Below are 22,473 nucleotides of genomic sequence, written 5' to 3'. Positions count from 1 at the left end.
TAATCCCGGACATCCTTATCAGTAAACTGGACACTCTCGGCCTCCCCCCTCTCACATGTGCCTGGATAAAGGACTTTCTTACCAACCGGCCCCAGACTGTGAGACTTGGCCCCTACTTCTCCTCCACCCGCACGTTGAGCACTGGCTCTCCACAGGGCTGTGTGTTGAGCCCCCTCCTGTACTGCCTCTACACCCACGACTGTAGTCCAACCCACAACAACAACAACAACCTTATCGTCAAGTTTGCTGACGACACCACAGTGGTCAGACTCATCACAAAGGGAGACGAGACAGCCTACAGAGAGGAGGTCCTGAAGTTGGCAGCCTGGTGTTCAGAAAATAACCTCGCTCTGAACACCAAGAAAACCAAAGAGCTCATTGTTGACTTCAGGAAGCACAGCACCGACCTAGCCCCCCTCTACATCAACAACGAGTATGTGGAGAGGGTCCACACCTTCCGGTTTCTTGGCGTCCTCATCTCCGCCGACATCTCCTGGTCAGTAAACATTTCAGCAGTCATTAAGAAGGCTCAGCAGTGGCTACACTTCCTGAGAGTCCTCAGGAAGTACAACCTAAACTCCAACCTGCTGCTGACCTTCTACTGCTCATCGAAAACAAGACATACACCTCAGGACTGTGCACCTTACACACAACACATACACCTCAGGACTGTGCACCTTACACACAGTACATACACCTCAAGTCTGTGCACCTTACCTTACCTTGCAATACTTCATAATGTTTAATATTTTATTTTATAATGTGACTCTCTCGTGCAATAATTTATAATGTGCAATACTTTATAATGTGACTCTCTCTGCGCAATACTTTTATAATGTGCAGTGAGCTATACCTCACTCCATAATGTGTAACACAACACATACACCTCAGGATGTGCACCTTACCCCCCCTTTTTTTTCTTTCTCTCTCTCTCTCTCTCTCTCTCTCTCTCTCCACACTGTTTTGCACTGTTATTGGAGATGCTTTAATCTCATTGTACATGTGTATAGTGACAATAAAGGCATTCTATTCTATTTATCCTGGTAGTTATGATAAATTCTTACTTTTGTCGTAATACTAAATAAGAGCCCTTTTGAAGAATAATTAAACCACACGGGCACACACAATCCCTATAATATGACGTGGATTCATTTATATTGCTAATATAATGTACAGTGGTGCTTGAAAGTTTGTGAACTCTTTAGAATTGTCTACATTTCAGCATAAATATGACCTAAAACATCAGATTTTCACACAAGTCCTAAAAGTAGATAAAGAGAACCCAGTTAAACAAATGAGACAAGAATATTATACTTGGTCATTTATTTATTGAGGAAAATGATCCAATATTACATATCTGTGAGTGGCAAAAGTATGTGAACCTTTGCTTTCAGTATCTGGTGTGACACCATTTATTTATTTTTAAAGTGCAACTTTAACTCCATTAATAAGTGCCTCTACGCATATAACATGTCCACAAGCATCTTTAAGTTATTTTAAAAGTACAACAGTAAGATTCGTGTTGACAAGAATTATTACGTCACAGCTCTTACTGGATATTGGGTTACGAAAGATCTTTCCAACCCAGTCATGTTTCATTTTTAGGGCTTCCTCTTCATTTCTAAAATGTGTTTCTTGAATGAATGCAATATCTGTGTTTTTTAGATTTGAGATAAGTAAGGACTTTTTTCCGTTTAATTAGTGTACTACAGCCATTAATATTCCATGTTACTATATTAATGAACCCATTGTCCATTATCATTGAGAAATGTATACTTGTATGCCTTCACTGTATCTAACTCGGTACAACCTGTCAATGCCTTATTCCTGCCAACATGAAAATCAAAACAAAAACGAACCAGTGTCTCAGAACAGAACACTTTTCAACAACAAATAAGGACAGCAATAACTCAACACCGTTACCAGACCCAACATGGGTTCATAGTGTAATGAGCCTCTCTAGCTTAGTCTAACTGCGGTCCGTGTAAGTCCTATAGACTGCTACCTTTAATCTTCCCCAGCCATCTGGTTGTGGCAGGACCTCAACAACTCCATCCCTGCCATGCCTTCCAAAATAAAGCTCCCCTCTCCTTTACATGTCATTCAGGCCTTCTTCAATTATCTGTAGTTTGGATGTTCTTCTGAACAAAATCTTCAGCCCTCTTTGGATCACTGAAACTCCATCTTTTCCCCCTCCATGTGAATCTTAGGTTGGCTGGGTATGCTAGCATGTGTTTCACCTGGTGTGCCCACAAAGTTTTCATTATCGGCGAAAACCGTCTACATTGGTCGGCACGCTCTTTGGTCATGTTACCCTAGAAAGAAAGGGTGCAGTCTTCCCACCATATTCCCCTCTCTTTTTTCGCTGCTGCCAGCAGTTTCTGCCAGGCTGTGTAACGCAGAAACTTCACCAGTATTATGCGGGGCGGTTGGTTGTCATCAGGTCGTGGTCCCCAGCTTCTGTGACTCTTCTCATTCTCGTACTCATCCCCCTGTAGCCATAGAGCCTCACAGTATTTTCTTGATGTAGTCATTCATTCAGTCATTCAGTCATTTTCTTGATGTACTCCCTGCTTCCTTCTTTCAGTCCAATCAGTTGGATATTATTTCATCTGTTTCGATTGTCCTGGTCTTCAACGTGGCTCCACAGTTCTACTCGTTGCGCCAGTTTCTTGTTTTCGTTAGCCATGTTAGCGTTGCTATTCTCTACCTCAGTAATGTGACTTTCCACCTCTTCCATCTGTGTCTGTATGGCATTTACTGTGGTCTTCAGCTCTGTTATGTCTGACTTAATTTCAAATCAGAAAGAGTCATTATGAATTGAGAGGAACTGTGTACACACACACACACACACACACACACACACAGGTAGATGTTCACCTGCTAAGGCATTGCTGCCTGACCCACCTCCTCTGGTGCCTACAGGTTGGCTTGCTGCAGGGTCATCAGCCGGGTACCACCATTCCTTGACGTTTGGCCCCTTTGAACCCGGAACATCTCCTGGTGGCGGGGTAGCGACCGGGATGTCTCCCAGTTGCCCCCCTGCAGCCTACCCTTGAGCTAGGTGGTGCCCCAGCGTATATCCCTCCTCTTTAGCCACAGCCAGAAGCTACTCCTCTCTGCCTCTTCTGCCAGGTCTTTAATTGCCTTCTGGAGGCCTGCCCCACACACACCCAAATCCCTCAGGAGATGGATGGCTGATGTCCCCACAAAGCCACGGCAGCCAACCTCCACCGGGTAAATAGTGGTCCTCCATCCCGCCTCCCTGCACTCTTCTGCAAGGTCGGAGTATTTAAGCCTCTTCCACTCCCATGCCGCCTCCACACCTGCTTCCCACGGGATGGTCAGCTCAATGAGGACAACCATCTTAATGCTGCTGGACCACAGCACGATGTCTGGACGCAGGCTTGTGCTAGTGATCTCGGCAGGGAACTGGAGCTTCCTGCCCAGGTCGACTCTCATATTACAGTCCTGGGTCGCAAAAGGTGATGTCCATGGAAGCCTCCGAGGAGCTCGCGGAGCAGCATTTGCACCTGCCTCCCCTTCTTGAACAAACCCGATATACCGGACCGCTGGTGGAGGGTGCCCTCTGCTTGCTTCCTGCCTCTGCCCCTCTAGGACCTCTACCAGCTTTCCCAGGACCTGGTCATGCCGCCATCTGTAACGGCCTTGGGAGAGTGCGGTCTTGCAGCCTGACAAGATGTGGTGAAGGCTTGCACTCCTTGTGTTACATAGAGGGCAACATTCCTCCTTGCCCAACCACAGTTCTAGATTCTGTGGGCAGGGGAGAGAGTCGTATATGGCTCTTACCAGAAAACTAAGCCTTGTCTGCAGGATCTTCCAAACTCATATGTTTGTTAAAACAAAGTTCAGAATAAATGTGAAACAGAGGTGTACATCTATAGCAGGAGTTAATTTATGGAATGGTCTTGAAAATGAAATTAAACTGTGTAACACACTTAAAGGCTTTAAAAAAGCATACAAACATAAGACTATCAGTAAATACAAAACCGAGATATGAAATATGTTTGGAAAAAAATGGTTTGATTTAAACTTGATCCACTTACTTGATATGTAATGCTACAGAATACGGAAACGTCAAAATTAATATGTATGTTTTGGTGTTCATTTGGAATTGAAAGTTGTAAAATTGTATCAAACAAAATGTAACCGGTACTATTGTTACTATTTTATTTTATTGTTTTTTTCCCTTTTATTTTTTTCCTTAATTCCTTTGCCATAAAAAAAAGAAAAAGACAGTCTTTAAATTATGAAATGTGATAAGGGTAGATGCAATAAGCTTTTGCTTCAGTCTAATCCTTTTCGGTCTTTCTTGCTGATATGTATGTTACAGTGTGTGTTATTGAAAGTTGAAATGACCAAAATAAATAATTAAATCTAACAAAAAATAATAAATAAATAAAAATCTAATCTAAAATTGTTGACACATCGTTCACCACTCCATTCAGAGTGGAGCCAATCTTCTGAAATTTCTGCAAAGAGGTTCTCAATACTGTTCGTCTGGCATGCTTCTGGGCTAGCACGGTTGGCTTCTATAGTGGCTGTAGTCTTCAGATGAGTTTGTGTGCTTTGTTTTGTCTGGTTCATAGTTGAGTTCAAACCTATATTACTTTATTTGTTTTTGTGGCTGAGTAACAATATCAACTATTTGTGACAACAGAATTTATGGAGAGTGGATAAAACTTGATTCTAAGTAATTGTCAGCGGGGGTCAGGAGCGTGTCTAAAGTGCTGCCATTTCCCAGGTCTTCCCCATGTGACTCCCACTCCTTTGCTTTGTTCACTCATGAATATATTCACCACTCAGAGATAAACTTCATGTCTTTGTGCAACCATGTGATATTCTCTATACACTAAACACAAGTTAGCTTTCTGATTGCAAAGCATGGTATAGTGCAGATATCTAAAGCCTGTTATTGAAATGCACAAATACACTTATGCAAATGTTTGGATACCCCTGACTAAATCAAATGCACTATGGCTAAAAGTATGTGGACACCTGACCATCGCATTGGGATGTGCTTGTTGGACTTTCTTTTTTCTGCTGCTGTAACAGCCTCCATTCTTCTGGGAAGGCTTTCCCACTAAATTTTGGAGAATGGCTTTGGTTTATCCTCACAAGAGCATTAGTAAGGTCCAGCATCAGCCTGACAAGACCTGGTGCACAGTCAGCATTGCAGGTCATTCCAGACGTAGGGCTCTGTGCAGGTCATTCCAGGTGTAGGGCTCTGTGTACTTGAGTTGTTCCACTCCAACATCAGCAAGCCATATCCTTAGGGATCTTTCAAGTCAATTTATTTGTATAGCACATTTTAACAATAAACATTGTTGCAAAGCAATTTTACAGAAAAATAAAGACGAAACATATGAACTACCGTATTTTCTGGACTATAAGCCGCTACTTTTTTCCTAGGTTTTGAACCATGCGGCTTATACAAAGGTGCGGCTATTCTGTGGATTTTTCTTCCACCGCTAGGGGCGGTCTAACCGGAAGTAGAATCAAAAATAAGATAGACGAAAAATCAATGCAAAGAAGAATTAGCAGATCTTTAGCAGATAGAACACGCACGACAAATTACTAACTGGTAATTATTTTCAAATCCAGCGAAGATGATTAAAGTGACTTGTGGTTTCAAACACAGGAGAAATGAAGGTAAATAAATATCGGTTATTTTCTCTTGGTTCTGTTCCGTTTTAATCAGCAAAGTTGCTGCCGTGTTAAAAGGCACTGTTCGGAAAGAATCTGTTCAGGTACATACATGTACATTTACAGTACAAAATCGGTCTGTACATGCAGTAAATATCTAATTTTTCAACATAGATATCTGCGGCTTATAGCCCGGTGCGGCTTGTATATCTTTCTTTAAATTTTTTTTAAAAAATAGAGCGGATGCGGCTTATATACAGGTGCGCTCTATAGTCCAGAAAATAAGGTAATTTATCCCGAATAAATTTATTCATCCTTGATGAGCAAGCCTGAGGGGACTGTGGCAAGGGAAAAACTCCCTTGGATGACATATTAGGAAGAAACCTTGAGAGGAACCAGACTCAAAATGGAATCCGTCCTTATTTGGGCGATAGCATGATTTATAAATCACTTGCTTCTAAAACTGTGTCCTCTATAGTCATAAAGTATAACCAGGGAAATCATAGTTTTAGCCTGAAGTCTATTTTGTTGAAGTTATTAACCATTCATTGATGGAGACTTGCATACAAGACTGTTCATGAAGACTGCAGTCCTAAAGTTCGTCCCTCCATCCATTACCCGTAACCATTTATCCTGTGCAGGGTCGTGGGCAAGCTGGAGCCTATCCCAGTTGACTCTGGGCAAGAGACTGGGTACACCCTGGACAAGTCGCCAGATCAATTGTAGGGCTGACGCATGGAGACAAGCAACAATTCACACTCTCACCTACAGTCAATTTAGAGCCACCAATTAACCTAACAGCATGTCTTTGGACTGTGAGGGGGAAACTGGAGCACCCAGAGGAAACCCACACAGACACAGAGAGAACATGCAAACTCCACACAGAGAGGCCTCCGTTTGCCAGTGGACTCAAACCCAGAACCACCTTGCTGTGGTTAGCACTGTCACCTCACTACGCCACTGTTGCTGCCCTAGTCCTAAAGTTATCATGGCAATTGTAGCCCTCAGCCATCATAGCAAAACTAAGTGTCCAGAGCCATCTTCTAAGTGCAACTTTCGACTGTCCATATGGGGCAATCCTCCACAGGAGCAAAGTGATGACACTCTCGCCAGACATAGGGCATCAGGATGAATCAGGCAGGTCTGAAGAGCAGGAGAGGTCAGCATCATTGGTGTTTCAGGATTGGCCTGTAACTTGACGGTGTGTGTGTGTGTGTGTGTGTGTGTGTGTGTTCATTCAGCTTCCTGACAGCATAGTGTATAAAGCCAGTCTGGTGGAGCTAGCTTGGAGGCTCCAGTACCTTTTATCAGAAAGAAGGGGACTGAAGGTGTGTGAGGGTTGGGTGGGGTCGCTCACAATGCTGGTGGCTTTGCGGGCTAGGCGGGTGTTGTAGACGTCCAGGAGGGGGGATAGTGAGGCACCAGAGAGCTTCTCAGCTGCATGCACTGCACGGTCTTACGATTGGCAGCTCTTAAATCACACAGTGATGCAGCTGGTCAGAATGCTCTCAATGGCACTACAGTAGAAAGCTTGCACTGCAAAAAAATTGAAAACTGAATTTGAGGAGAAAATTACTTAATACTAGTGAAGTTACCATGGTGCTTGAAAGTTTGTGAACCCTTTTAGAATTTTCTATATTTCTGCATAAATATGACCTAAAACATCAGATCGTCACACAAGTCCTAAAAGTAGATAAAGAGAACCCAGTTAAACAAATGAGACAAAAATATACTTGGTCATTTATTTATTGAGGAAAATGATCCAATATGACATATCTGTGAATGGCAAAAGTATGTGAACTTTTGCTTTCAGTATCTGGTGTGACCCTCTTGTGCAGCAATAACTGCAACCAAACGTTTCTGGTGACTGTTGATCAGTCCTACACACTGACTTGGAGGAATTTTAGCCCATTCCTCCATACAGAACAGCTTCAACTCTGGAATGTTTGTGGGTTTCCTCACATGAACTGTTCGCTTCAGGTCCTTCCACAACATTTTGATTGGATTAAGACCAGGACTTTGACTTGGCTATTCCAAAACATTAACTTTATTCTTCTTTAACCATTCTTTGGTAGAATGACTTGTGTGCTTAGGGTCGTTGTCTTGCCACATGACCCACCTTCTCTTGAGATTCAGTTCATGGATAGATGTCCTGACATTTTCCTTTAGAATTCGCTGGTATAATTCAGAATTCATTGTTCCATCAATGATGGCAAGCTGTTCTGGCCCAGATGCAGCAAAACAGGCCCAAACCATGATACCACCAAATTGTTTCACAGATGGGATAAGGTTCTCATGCTGTAATGCAATGTTTTCCTTTCTCCAAACATAACGCTTCTCATTTAAACCAAAAAGTTCTATTTTGGTCTCATCTGTCCACAAAACATTTTTTCCAATAGCCTTCTGGCTTGTCCACATTATCTTTAGCAAACTGCAGACGAGCAGCAGTGGCTTTCTCCTTGGAGCCCTGCCATGCACACCATTGTTGTTCAGTGTTCTCCTGATGGTGGACTCATGAACGTTAACATTAGCCAACGTGACCTGATGCCTGCAGTTGCTTAGAAGTTACCCTGGGGTCCTTTGTGACCTCGCCGACTATTACACGCCTTGCTCTTGGAGTGATCTTTGTTGGTCGACCACTCCTGGGGAGGGTAACAATGGTCTTGAATTTCCTCCATTTGTACACAATCTGTCTGACCTGTGGATTGGTGAAGTCCAAATGCTAGATCGTTTCAACTATTCAAGATATTTTCACTTGCTAAGATCATTTTTTTGCAGTGTGCATGATGGATATTGGGGCTTTGGCTCTCTTCAGCTTCCGGAGGAAATGAAGGCGCTGCTGGGCTTTCTTGGCCAGTGATGAAGTTTTGTTCTTCCAGGAAATGTCCTCTGTGATGTGCACTCCCAGAACTTTGGTGTTGCTCACCCAATCCACAGCAGTTCTACTGATGGTCAGCGGGTACTGGGTGTGGGCCTTCCAGAAGTTGATAACAATGTTCTCTTGTTTTTTCCACATTTAGGGAGAGCTTATTTATGTATCATGTGGTCAGTTGGTTTACCTCTTTTCTGTAATTTGCTTCATCGTTGTTGATGAGACCTACCACAGTTGTCAGTAGCAAATTTGAAGTGGTTGGAGCTGTATGTTAGAACACAGTCATGGGTCAAGAACCTGAACAGCAGGGGATTGAACACACCCTGGGGGGGACCTGTGCTAAGTGTGTGGTGTCCAATGCCTTGTTGACTATCCTTACTGATTGTGGTCTCTGAGAGAAAGTCCAGCAACCAGTTACAGAGTGAGGCGTTCAGGCCCAGCAGATCCAGTTTCCCTATCAGCTGTTGAGGGATGATGGTATTAAATGCTGAACTAAAGTTTATGAATAGCATTCTCACATGTGGGTCTTTTTTGTCCAGATGGGTGAAGGCAACATGGACAGTAGAGGAGATTGCATCATCAGTGGACCAATTGGTCCCATATGCAAACTGAAAAGGGTTGGGTGTGGGAGGAAGAATGGATTTTATATGTTGCATGACTAGCCTTTCAAAGCACTTTGTGATTGTGGGGTGTGCAACGAGGCCTCTGAGAGAAAGTCCAGCAACCAGTTACAGAGGATGGAGATGATGACTTTGGTACAAGTGGTGGTTTTGAAACATCTCGGGACAACTGCCTGACTCAAGGAGGTGGTAAAAATGTCTGTGAGAACATCCTTCAGCTCCTCTGCATACCTTTACAGCACCTGACCAGGGATTGTTTGTCTGAAACTGATGCCTTGTGAATGTTGATTTTGCTGAGCACTTTGTTCATGCTAGCTGAGGGGCAAAAAATCAGAACCTGGTTGTTGGGGTGCTGTCTTCTTTGCAGGCATGTTTAGTGCTTCAAAAGGTGCAAAGAAGCTGTTCAGTTAGTTTAGCAGAAAGATGTCATTATCACAGGCCTGTGGTGGTGGGTTGCAGTAACTGTGATATGGTCAGAGAGTCCAAGGTATGCTCCTTTGTTGTGAGTGAAAACAAGGTACAGTGTGTTATCTTCTCTTGTAGGGAAATTGTGTTTGTGTAGCTTGGGTAAAACAGTCTCTGGGTTGGTATGGTTAAATTCCCCAGTAAGAATAAGAAATCTATCTGGGTGCGTTGCCTGTAGCTTGCTGATAGCCTGGTACAATTCATGGAGTGCCGCCTCTCTGTTGCTGTTACTAGGGCTGGGTGGAGTTACTAGCAGAATAGCTGTAAATTCCCTCAGCAGATAAAAAGGCTAGCACTTGAGCATAAACTCCACCAGAGCTGAACAGTGTTTAGAAACCACCATAGTGTCTCAACAACAAGCATCACTGATGTGGACACACACACCGCTGCCATGGGTCTTGCCTCCTGTACCCCAGGCTCTGTGGCACATTAGCTGGTCTAGCTGTATGGCAGTCAGGGATGTTATTTAGCCATGTTTCCATGAAAATGCAGCAGTCTCTCATGTCGCACTGGGTGGCTCTCAGAAGGCATATATGGTTCATCTTATTGTTTATGGATTGAACATTGGTGAGTAGGACCAATGGTATTGTCGGTCTGTTCGGATTAGCCTCTAGTGTAGCCTGTATACCTCTGCACTCTCCCTTTTTCTGCTTCCTCTTGCACTGCCTGTGGCACCTCCTCTCCCGGTAGGAAACAGTACTTGAGGTCAGCCATATTGTGATCTGGCGGAGTAGGCAGAGGCTCAGAAGTTTCTGCTCTTGTGCTGCAATCAAATTGTTTTCACTTGTTCTGTCGATGTTCAACAGAAACTGGTGACTGTACTGAGAATCTTGCTTTGTGCACAGGGACATTGTCATGCTGGAATAGATTTGGCCCTCTTAGTTCCAGTGAAGTGAAATCATAATTCTATAGCACATAAAGACATTCTAGACAATTGCCTCCAGCTTTGTGGCCATATACTTTTTGGCCATGTAGTGGATTTTTTTTGTTGGCTTTTGATATGTAAAGACAACCTCTGTAGAAACGTTTTCTGTAAATGTTGGTACGCAGTTTACATTTGATTAAACTTAAATATAGATATAGTAATTTTGGTATGTGTGAAATTTTGGATACTTTTCCATTTGTGAAGTCTCAAATTAAATTGTTAGGCCCTAATTGACTTGTTAGGATTTGTTACTCAGTTCAAGAATTGCCATTAGGAATGGTCAGAAAGGCAAAGCAAAAGCTCCAAATGACAGCAAGGACATGCAGGAAGGTTAAGCTGACACAGGCATGGTGATACACTTGTTCTGTGCAGTGTTTTCTTACAGAAACATGATCTGCATGAGAGAGTCATCAAAAGGAAATCATATGGTGCCCCAGAAGGCACATGGAGGGGAGATGTACTTTGCGAGATCCCACAAAACATTTCCGTTTAGGGCAATGTACTTCTGTGTCAGTTTGGCAACATTGAAACCACAACAGTGAAGTGCACACGGCAATGGGAGAGGTTAATAGAATTTTGAGATTGGCCTCAAATGTAAAGAAATTAAATCCATTTTGTGGATGTGTTTTTTTTTTTTTTTTTTTTTTACTGCGGCTTGTGCTGGCAAAACAATAGAAAATTAATGCTAGCAAGTTTTAAAGTTGCATAATCTCTTTAGAGGTGCATGCAATCCATTTCAGAAATATAGGAGGTAGTGAATGGTGTTTACATGTGTTTAGCCTCTACTACAACCCTGTTTCCGTGTTGCCGAACTGACTCTAAAGTATATTGACCTAAATTTAAAAAAAAAAAAACTGTGCAAGCGCTCCCATAACTTAATCGAATTTTATTTTGAGATTGGGCTCAGATATAAATACATTAAACTGGTGCTTGGCAGTAGGTACAGTTTTCATATGAGGTGAGAGAAATCTGAAGAGAATACTTGGCGCAAGAGGACACACTCGTTGCAAGTTTGCTGAACTGATCCAGAAGTACATTGATAGAAATGAAAATCTTTTACGAGCTCTTGCCAAAGTACAGCTTTTTTCCCTTCTTTTCTCCCCCCCCACTTGTGATCTCATTACAAAAGTAAACATCTAATGTATACAAAATATCTAGTTAAGTCAGAGGCATTTTGAAAATGTGCTGTGGTCTGATGAAGTAAAAGTTGAACCCTGTGGCCGAAGTCACCAAAAGTATTTGGTGAAAAGAACACTCTACAATTATTAATCATGGGGTTGGATCTATTACATTTTAGGATTGTGTGACAACCAGTGGCACAGAGCACCTTGCACAAGTAGATGGAAGAATGAATTCCAGTACATATCAGAAAATTCTGGAAGAAAACGTGATGCAGTCAGTCAAGAAACTGATGCTGAAAAGAGACTAGTTTCTACAACAGGACAGAATCAGAAACGTGTGTGTGTGTAAAATGTATAAATTTTTTTAAATGTCTATGAAGCTGACTCGTGGAAAATGCTCAAGAATTCCAATGTACCTGTACTGCAGTGTATTTGTGCAAATGGCAATAAACTCTATTCTATATCCACCGTGAACTACTTAAAAAGGAAAAAATGCAGGATGAAACTTTTTGGAATGGCTTTCATAGTCCCATGACGAACATCACTGACGATTTGTGGGTTGATCTTAAACATTCTGCAAGTTGGCCATGGAATATCTGACTTTAGTGTTCTGCAAGGAAGAGTGGGTGAAATTCTAAAACCAGGAAAAAAAACAGTATACAGTATAAAATAGTGTATATATTCAGATTTTGACCATGTGAATGTTTTCCCATGCTACACATGATTATGGAATCTAAAAATTAGGTGAATCTGTAATAATTGTGACATGAACATCCTGTACATAGCTAACGTTCCTTGTTCCTTCTGCAGTTCCTGATCTATGGTTGTTACTTTGCTGCAATCGCAGTGATCTTCCTCATAGCTGGGTTACATAAAGTGGCTACACACAGGAGTGCTGATGCTGCTGGAGTACAAACTGAGAGTGCAGAGAATGAAACCGACTCATCTGGTGGAGAGACTCCCATCCCCAAAAAGAGCTGTATCATTTAAGTATTTTGAGCACTTTTCATTCACACTGTTATTTATTAAAGTGATTTATGTATGTATGTATTTATTATTATTATTATTATTATTATTATTATTATTATTGTCTGCTGAGTGTGTGCTCTAACCCAGAACTAGACGCTTCCATTTAGTTTCCATTGAGTATGGAACAGAACTTGGTGCTGTGTGTAGTTTCACAGCAATAAAAAGGCAAACACCTGTATGGTTATTGGTTGTAGTTGAAAGAGCGAAAGAACAAAACCACAAAGAAATGGGACCAGAAAACTATACCATGAATATATACGTATTATACATGTATATGAATATACATGTTACATGAATATACATTATCTTCTTTATGCACACTACTGTAGGTACATTTAATGCTGTGTAGAGGTTGCCAAACTGGGGTCTGGATTTGGACCCAGTGAAGTATTGAACAGACCCAACTGCAAAAATACTGTAGCAGAGCTTTTACTGTATAAAAGTTACCATAGTTCAATAGCTCCAGATGTCTAAACATGATCCATCTCAGCTTGTGTACCAGAGCCTCAAGGCCAATTTATGCTGACAACCCAGTCCTCGCAGATAGCGTCGCATACAGTGTCTGCGTAGCCCCCCCACTTTCGCAGACACTCTGCGCGCACCTCCCAAAAATTGTGACCACCGCAGAAGCCTCGCAGACAGCGTCGCAGACAAGAGGGCTCTGATTGGTTCACTCTACATCCGCTGTACACGCACTTCCGCTTCCCTACTTTCCTGGTTTGGTTTGTTTTCACGACCGGCATTTTTAAAAACACGAGCGAAGATGGAGCAGCATGAAGAGCGGTTGATTGAGGAAGTACGTACATCTATACGACTCCAGTTCTAGTCATTATAAAAAAAAAAAAGTTCTAGTCATTATAAGTGACCGGAGGATAAACACTCCACTAACCACACCCACCAACTACTCCTAGCGACTTCGCGCCCCCTTGCGTTGTGCCGGTGAATAACATCGCGCACGCCTATTACTCCCCGCTCAACGATAAATTACAACTGTCTGCGAAAAGCTATCTGCGAAAGCCTTGTCGCAAGAGCATGCAGAGGCCTTCAGTGGTTTGTTGTGGGGTGTTTTGGGGGGGTGTCCTCCCTCATCCAATCACAAGCATTTATATAAAATATTTAGCTGAAGACAGCTCATCAAAGCACAGACTACCAGTATAGCGATATGAGGGAGTTTCCATCTCATCTCATTATCTCTAGCCGCTTTATCCTGTTCTACAGGGTCGCAGGCAAGCTGGAGCCTATCCCAGCTGACTACGGGTGAAAGGCGGGGTACACCCTGGACAAATCGTCAGGTCATCACAGGGCTGACACATAGGCCAAGTTTACATTAGACCGTATCTGTCTCGTTTTCTTTGCGGATGCACTGTCCGTTTACATTAAACCGCCTGGAAACGCCGGGAAACGGGAATCCGCCAGGGTCCACGTATTCAATCCAGATCGTGTCAGCTCCGGTGCTGTGTAAACATTGAGAATACGCGGATACGCTGTGCTGAGCTCTAGCTGGCGTCGTCATTGGACAACGTCACTGTGACATCCACCTTCCTGATTCGCTGGCGTTGGTCATGTGACGCGACTGCTGAAAAACGGCGCGGACTTCCGCCTTGTATCACCTTTCATTAAAGAGTATAAAAGTATGAAAATACTGCAAATACTGATCATTGTGTAGTTATGATTGTCTTTAGGCTTGCCATCCTTCCACTTGCAAGTGGTAAGTGATATGCGCTGGGATCACACACACAGCGGCTCAGTCCCGAATCACTGATTGTGCACTACACTCGCGCGCTCTGTGAGCTGCGCAGGGCCGGAGTGCGCACCCTCCAGAGGGCACTCGCTGTTCAGGGCGGAGTGATTTGGAGCGCAGGATGCCAGCGGAGCCGAGCGTATCCATGTATTGGTGTTGCTGTGTGCAGGCGAATCGTGTATTGGTGTTGCTGTGTGCACACTAATCGTTTTAAAAACGTTAATCTGATGATCCGCTGATACGGTCTAATGTAAACCCCACCATAGACACAGACAACCATTCACACCTACGATCAATTTAGAGTCGCCAGTTAACTTAACCTGCATGTCTTTGGGGGAAACCGGAGCACCCAGAGGAAACCCACGCAGACAACATGCAAACTCCACACAGAAAGGCCCTCGCCGGCCACGGGGCTCGAACCCTGACTTTCTTGCTGTGAGGCGACAGCGCTAACCACTACACCACCATCCCACCCGGAGTTTTCATAGATATTTTTTTTTCATTCATTTAACCTCTCTGGACTGATAAGTGACAACATGGCCTGTGCTTAAAAAAAGGAAAATTAAGTTTCATTATGAATGGGCAGAACCACTTCAAGCTTAAAAATGACATAACTCCTATCTTCAAATCCTGTGGTGCAAGTGATAACAGAAGCACCATTGTGAAACTCCACACATTCAGATTATCTTATACAGGAGGATTAAAAAATATTAGCACTTGTATGGCGATACAACACTAACACTGTTTATTGTGAAAAACTGAAGGACCTCCAGCCATACTGCAACCTTGGTTTTATACTCCAAACTCAATCTGGTCACCATTTCACCAAAAAAAAAAAACCTTTAGCAGTAGTGTTAGGAAAAGAAAAAGGTTGCCAGTAAGAGCTGAATCACCCTGTATGTAGCCATGAATTAACTAATGGTGAAGCATCAGAAGGTAATCTGATGTTATTCAGTCATTTTAGCTGCTTATCCAGACCTTTTGTAAAGAAGGAATTTCATGAAACAACCTTCACATATAGTACTGTCCAAAAGTCTTGCAAAGGTACATGCAAAGAAATTCAGTAAAGCAAAGATGCCTTCATACATAATGAAATTAAAAGTTTCTACTTAAAAACTGCTATAAAGAGCAGTAGGTGAGAGCCGGGAAACTGGGGACAGTTTGTATTCCAATTAATTAATTTCAACCAATCAGGTTTTAGATTACATCAGAAGTTAGATGTTCTCCCATAGAGTAACCTACTTCCTTTGGAGCTATGAAGCCGGATTATGCAGTAAGGTCTGTGCAGTTAAATATTTTTGTCAAACAAAACTTGTATTTTGTACTTCACAGTCCACCTCCATTCTATGGTGTACGCTGGTGAATTCGGGATTTGTTATGAATTAAAGTATGTAGCCTGGAGTTTCTTAACATTAAATTCGGGGGGGGGGGGGGGGGGTTAAGATGGGTTCCCCCTCCAAAATGGCCAGACGGGGAGAGTTCATGTTACAATTTTTTTTCTTGTAGTTTATAACTATAAAATTGTTCAAAATGTGGGAGTGTACTTGCATGATTAAACTTGGTTCCATTCTCAAGAAGGAATTAAATGTTTTGTCTAGTCAGGTTTGAGTAAACTGACATTTTTCTACAGCTGTACAAGCATTGTGGGTTCATACATTTCATATGTTACAAGTTCTGATAAGAAATAAAATTAAACGTGTAGGCCTAGGTATTTTATTTTTGTTCCATGTCTCCCAACTATGTCCCAAGTCTCTCAACATAATGTCCCATATCTCCCCTCAATGTCTCATGTCCCCCTGCAAAAAATAATGACCAAAAAAGTGAAGCCAGTATATGTGACAAGTTCAGAAACTCATGTTGTAGTAAGAGGGTCGAGTAAATACTCTCTAATGCAATATGAATGTGATACTACCTGCAAAGAATTTCCCACAATTTGCAAAAGCTGAAAACTTGTTCCAAATCTCCCTGCTCTCCCCTACATATTAGTAAACTGACCAAAGACAGTAGTTGGTGTGGCAAGCCTTTGCTTAAGGGAGGGGAGGAAAGAAAAAAAACAACAACTTGGTAGTCTGAGTTTGTGCAGTTTTCTAAGAAACAGAGCTGGTAAGTTTTACTGAGACTTTGCTGGAGACTTTGTCCAACTTTCTTCTTTTATTATTTGCATGCAAAACTCAGCAGGCTTCATCATGTGGGGTTTTATTTTTTTTTCCTGAAAGCTATATGGCCTTTTGATTTCATAAAATCGGTGAAATTTAGTCATTGTGAGATGTTTATTTCTGTAATATCTTAAAAAAAAAACCCAGGCCATTCTGTGGCTGGAAAGTTATGTAATTTGAGGGGATTCCCTAGCAAATAATGTGCATGAAATCGCTTGCTTCGCACAGGCAAGCAGACAGAGGAAGTCCGGTGTGCACATGCGCAGGTTTATCATCTTTTGGGTTTTACGGCAGCTGGCATCCACAGCCATCTACAGGTTTACCTTGACCGTGCACTGACAATCGTACCATTGTGTCACTAAACAATCAACTGATCACACTGAGGTGCTCACTGACCGCCAATATCTATTAGTTTGGTCCTGGATTTCCTTTCCTTCACAGCATAACATCTTTTCTTCTCGTTTTCCATTACTGTAGTAAGTCTTTCACGTTTCATTCACGTCCTCCATTTTTGTCTCCTGTTTCAAATTTGTATTCCACAATGTCTTGCGCGAACAGGGAAAACCCACCACGTGATGCATGATGTAGTATCTTGAACTGGGTCATGGTGAAGCAGGAAAAATAGCAGAGAATTTAGGGCCACATGGCCCTAAATTTAATTAATTGTTCCATTTAAAAAAATTTTTTAAAAACCTAATAAAATTGGAAGTCTCTGATTTTGAATTCAGTAGCTTTCGGTCTACTAAACAAAAATAATTGGGTGTCAGGGAAAATTATTTTTATGACCTAAACTTGAAAAATCTGAAGGGCAGTCTACCTTTTAAAAAAGGGGGTCTCTTGTGTAAAATGCTACTTCTTTTTATTGAATGTTCTTTATTCACATTTGCATATTTTTTGTAACTTTTTTTGGGGGGGGCGGCAATGTTTAGAAATATAAAATGTTTTTGATTTGGCTTAATAATGCATAATTCATAGAATAAACATATATAACAAAAGAAATAAGAAACCATAACTAAAGAAATAAGGTGCTTAAGACTTTTGCACAGTGTTGTATTTTAGTTGAATTCCCCTGCTGTGTAGTAGTGTTTCTGAAGTGCCTCTAGAATAGTTTCTGAAACCATCTTTTTTTTTAATTATTATTATTATTATTATTATTATTCCTGTATCATATTCTAGTATGACTGAAGGGTTGGTTTGTTTGTTTTAATTAAAGAGACTCTTGTGCTGTTTTTGTTTGAGGTAATTAAGAAATTAGGTCATTTGGTTTGAGTCTAGAGAACATATTTTCATCTATGTCTGTGCTCTCAGAAACTGCAGGTATCGTACTGATCGCATTACTCTGCTCGAAGAGTTACCTAGTATCAGTTGCCAAATAATGAACTCTGGTGTGCTGCAATACTGGTTTGCTTTATTTCACTACTTTAGTACTTAAAATGATTTCTCAGACATCTGTTCGCTTTGTAGTAATCATTCAGCATTTTCAACCTCTTATTACTAACTCGATGCAAAATGTGTTGGTAGGTTACACAACTTCTTTTTGGTTTCAGTTTTCTTGGTTGCATAGCAGTCTTGGTGCAAAATGATTTTATCATGGCACAGTTAGAGATTTATACAGGCTGAGATTAAATTAAGCACAAGGTAGAGTTACTAGTTCTATTTAGGTAGTCATCACATGAGAGTTGTCAGCTTTGCCTGTGCAAACTGGGAGAACAGACTGGATCTACACAACTCCAATGCTTTATCCAGCTGTTGTGTGTAGGATTGTAATAGATACTTTTATAATAGCATGCCATGATGCAAATGGCATACCAATATAGTAAATGAGATCATGTATATTTATATAATTGTATACAATATTTTCACTGTTACTGTAATTTGTAGCTACATGTTGTAGACTGATGCCATGTGAAATTGAGATATTTGGTTGTGTGGATACTATCCCATAAATGAAACAATACCCCACCATATAAAATTTGTTTAAATAATGTGTACTTGGTCTGACAGACTGTATTCTAATGTAAATCTACTGTCTCATACATGCAGTATAAACCACTTCACAATCGATGAACTACGTACAATCATTGCAGCTATGAGTACAACCCCAATTCCAAAAAAGTTGGGACGCTGTGTAAACTGTAGATAAAGTCAGAATGCGATAATTTGTAAAACATGGAAACCCTATTTTTCATTGAACATAGTGCAAAGACAACATTTCACATGTTGAAACTGAGAAATTTAATTGTTTTTTTAAATATATATGCTCATTTTGAATTTGATGTCAGCAACACATTTCAAAAAAGTTGGGACAGGGGCACATTTACCACTGTGTTGCATCACATCTACTTTTAACAATACCCGGTAAACGTTTGGGAACTGAGGAGACCAATTGCTGTAGTTTTGAAAGAGAAATGTTGTCCCATTCTTGCCTGATGTACAATTTCAGTTGCTCAACAGTTCGGGGTCTCCTTTGTCTTATTTTGCACTTCATAATATACCAAATGTTTTAAATGGGAAACAGGTCTGGACTGCAGGCAGGCCAGTTTAGCACCCAGACTCTTTTACTATGGAGCCATGCAGTTTTAATATGTGCAGAAAGCGGTTTGGCATTGTCTTGCTGAAAGAAGAAAGGCCTTCCCTGAAAAAGATTTTGTCTGGATGGCAGCATAATGCTCTGAAACGTGTATATATCATTCAGCATTAATGATGCCTTCCCAGATGTACAAGCTACCCATGTCATGTGCACTAATGCACCCTCATACCATCACAGATGCTGGATTTTGAACTGTGCACTGATAATGGTCCCTCTCCTCTTTAGCCTGGAAGATGTGGTGTCCATGATTTCTAAAAGGAATTTCTACTTTTGATTCGTCAGACCTCGGGACAATTTTCCACTTCGCTTCAGTCCATCGTAAAAGAGCTCGGGCCCAGAGAAGGCGCCGGTGTTTCTGGATATTGTTTATATCTGGTTTTAACTTGCATTTGTGGACGCAGTAATGAACTGTTTTCACAGACAATGGTTTTCTGTAGTGTTCCTGAGCCCATACAGTGATTTCCACTACAGACACATGACTGCTTTTAATGCAGTTTTGCCTGAGGGCTTGAAGATCACAGGCATCCAATGTCAGTTTTCAGCCTTGTCTCTTGCATACAGAGATTTCTTCAGATTCTCTGAATCCTTTAATGATATCATGGACCATAGATGATGTGATCCCCAAATTCTTTGCAATTTTACATTGAGGAATGTTATTCTTAAATTGTTGCACTGTTTGCCCATGCAGTCCTTCACAGAGTGGTGAACCACAGTGTTGCTTCCTTAGGAGGCTGCGGTCCTTTAACATCTGCAGGAAACTCCTGTGGATGTTCTATCAGTCTGTGGTCGCCAGTGTCCTGTTTTACACCGTGGTGTGCTGGGGGGGCAGCACATCCAAGAAGGACACATCCAGGCTGGACAAACTGATCAGGCGGGCCGGCTCTGTGGTCGGCGTGAAGCTGGACTCTCTGGTGACGGTAGCAGAGAAGAGGTCTATGGACAAACTATTGAACATCATGGACGATGCCAGTCACCCTCTGCACACCGTCGTCAGCAACCAGAGGAGCCTGTTCAGTGACAGAATGCTCCTTCCCAAGTGCAGGACGAACAGACTCGAAAACTCCTTTGTCCCTCACGCCATCAGACTGTATAACTCCTCTCTGGGGGGGGAGGAGGGGTAACAGGAGGACAAAGGATGGGAAGGAGCAGTAGCCTAGCCTAGCCTAACAATAAGCAATACCGGACAATGTGCAATATAATGTGCAATATAAAGTGCAATATCTTTCCTGCTTCCCCCCCTCCTCTCTTTTCCCCTTCCTCTCTTCCCCATATCTTATTCTTTTATATTTGTATATGTAAATACTTAATTTATTTTAATTTATCTAGAAGTTTTTATCTATTTCTTTTCTCTGTTTATCTGTAATGATGCTGCTGGAATCTTAATTTCCCTGAGGGAACCTTCCCAAAGGGATCAATAAAGTTTTATCTAATCTAATCTCTAATCTAATCTAACCCCTCCCCGTCTTTACTTCTGAGAGACTCCGCCTCTCTGGGATGCTCTATTTATACCTAATCATGTTACTGACCTGCTGCCAATTAACCAAATTATTAGTTTTTGGGTTTTTTTAGCATTACACAACTTTTTCAGTCATCAGTTGCCCCTGTCCCAGCTTTTCTGAAACATGTTGCTGACATTAAATTCAAAATGAGCACATATTTTTCAAAACCAATAAAGTTTCTCAGTTTCAACATTTGATATGCTGTTCTTGTACTATTTTCAATGAAATATAGGGTTTCCATGATTTACAAATCTTCACATTCTGTTTTTATGTACAGTTTACACAGCGTCCCAACCTTTTTGGAATTGAGATTGTAGTTAAAAACGTTCAACTGGAGCATTATTCCATCTATCCATCCATTATCGCTTATCCTGTGTAGGGTCACAGGCAAGCTGGAGCCTATCCCAGCTGACTATGGGTGAGAGGTGGGGTATACCCTGGACAAGTCACTAGAGCATCTCAGGGCTTCAATTAGAGCAATAATGTATATTTAGGTTACATAGTACAAATGCACATACTGTATTTGATGTTAAATTAATGATTCTTTTCGTACCAGCAGCACTAAGAACTACTATTGCCTTGTACTTCTATTTAATAGAGATTTTATGAAGATTTGTCTTTTGTTTTGAAAGTATGTGGATATGAGAAATGTGGAATTTAATTGAACTATTAAAAAAAGTTACACCAGACTTACTGTAAAATCAGACAGACCTAATTATTCACTATTCCACTCAATTTCAACCACAGTTCTGTTTGTTAAATGTATTAGTATGTTTTTGTAAATCATTGTAAGAAGACTGATATTGAATCACTCATTAATAAAAAGAGTTTTTCTCTTTAAAAAAAATAACTTCTCATTTTCCTGAGATACTTTATCATCGGATGGCATAAGACACCAAAATATGAAAGTGATTTTTAACCTCTAAAGCAGAGATTCTTATTGCCTGGTTTTAGGTTTTCTCTAATATGCCACACTTAACCTAACTATCACTCACTCATATGTAACTGATAAAGGTCGCAGTGGCTCTGGAAACCTATGAAGCCACAGAGATTCCTGTACTGCATCACTCCACCTGATGGGGGCAGCACACCACAGTAAATCCTTATGATTTGTTTGAATTCGTTCACCCCAACAATTAACAATATTTAAAGCACAGAGCCCATCCATATGTAGTCTGAATAACAGTCTTAAATTTATTGACCTGATAAAGATGGTCCAATTCACAAGTGAGTAATAGTGAACTATTTATGTTTAAAAAAAAACACACACACACACACACACACACACAACATATAAAATAGAATACATTCAAAGTCCACCCTTTATTCCTGGTCTGGGTTGTGATGGATCCAGAGCCTCTCTCATTGGCTATGAGGCAGGAACACACTGAATTGGATAACGGTTCATTACAGAGCAACATTCACACCTGGGGCAAATTAGTGTAGCCAATACATTTACTCATGTTTTTGCAAAAAATAGAACCCAGAGGAAACCCACATGGACATGTGGAGAACATGCACACTCTCCACAAATCACCTGAACTCAAGATGGAACCAGGAACTGTGAGGTACCAGCATCCCACCACCTTTTTAATTACACTATCTTGTAATTCTTATAACACTGATAAGAAGTCAACTATCCAACCAAAACAGAAAAAAAGAGGCCTCACAAATAGGAGTAATGCTCACAAAACCATAGTGCTCTCTTAGTATTTAGTCAATTTATCAAAGTCTAGCTGCTTTTTGGACCTCTGGATGGAAAAGAAGAAAAATTAATGGCAACGAAGA

The 22,473-nt window shown here is 41.3% G+C and overlaps 1 protein-coding gene across 1 annotated transcript in view; it reads left to right on the top strand.

The window, feature by feature from the left end:
• The window catches only part of slc19a2 (solute carrier family 19 member 2), a 66,761-nt gene extending 49,195 nt beyond the window's left edge, over positions 1-17,566 (top strand). Inside the window, exon 6 of the mRNA XM_060919034.1 lies at positions 12,481-17,566. Within this exon, the coding sequence (XP_060775017.1) occupies positions 12,481-12,660 (180 nt within the window). The 3' untranslated portion in view covers positions 12,661-17,566. The remainder of the gene's footprint in view (positions 1-12,480) is intronic.
• Positions 17,567-22,473: the final 4,907 nt, after the last annotated feature.

The sequence above is a fragment of the Neoarius graeffei genome, chromosome 4, assembly GCF_027579695.1.
Source record: "Neoarius graeffei isolate fNeoGra1 chromosome 4, fNeoGra1.pri, whole genome shotgun sequence".
Taxonomy (NCBI): domain Eukaryota; kingdom Metazoa; phylum Chordata; class Actinopteri; order Siluriformes; family Ariidae; genus Neoarius; species Neoarius graeffei.
The sequence above is the reverse complement of the archived record's forward strand: the minus strand, read 5'-3'. Positions and strand labels throughout refer to the sequence as shown.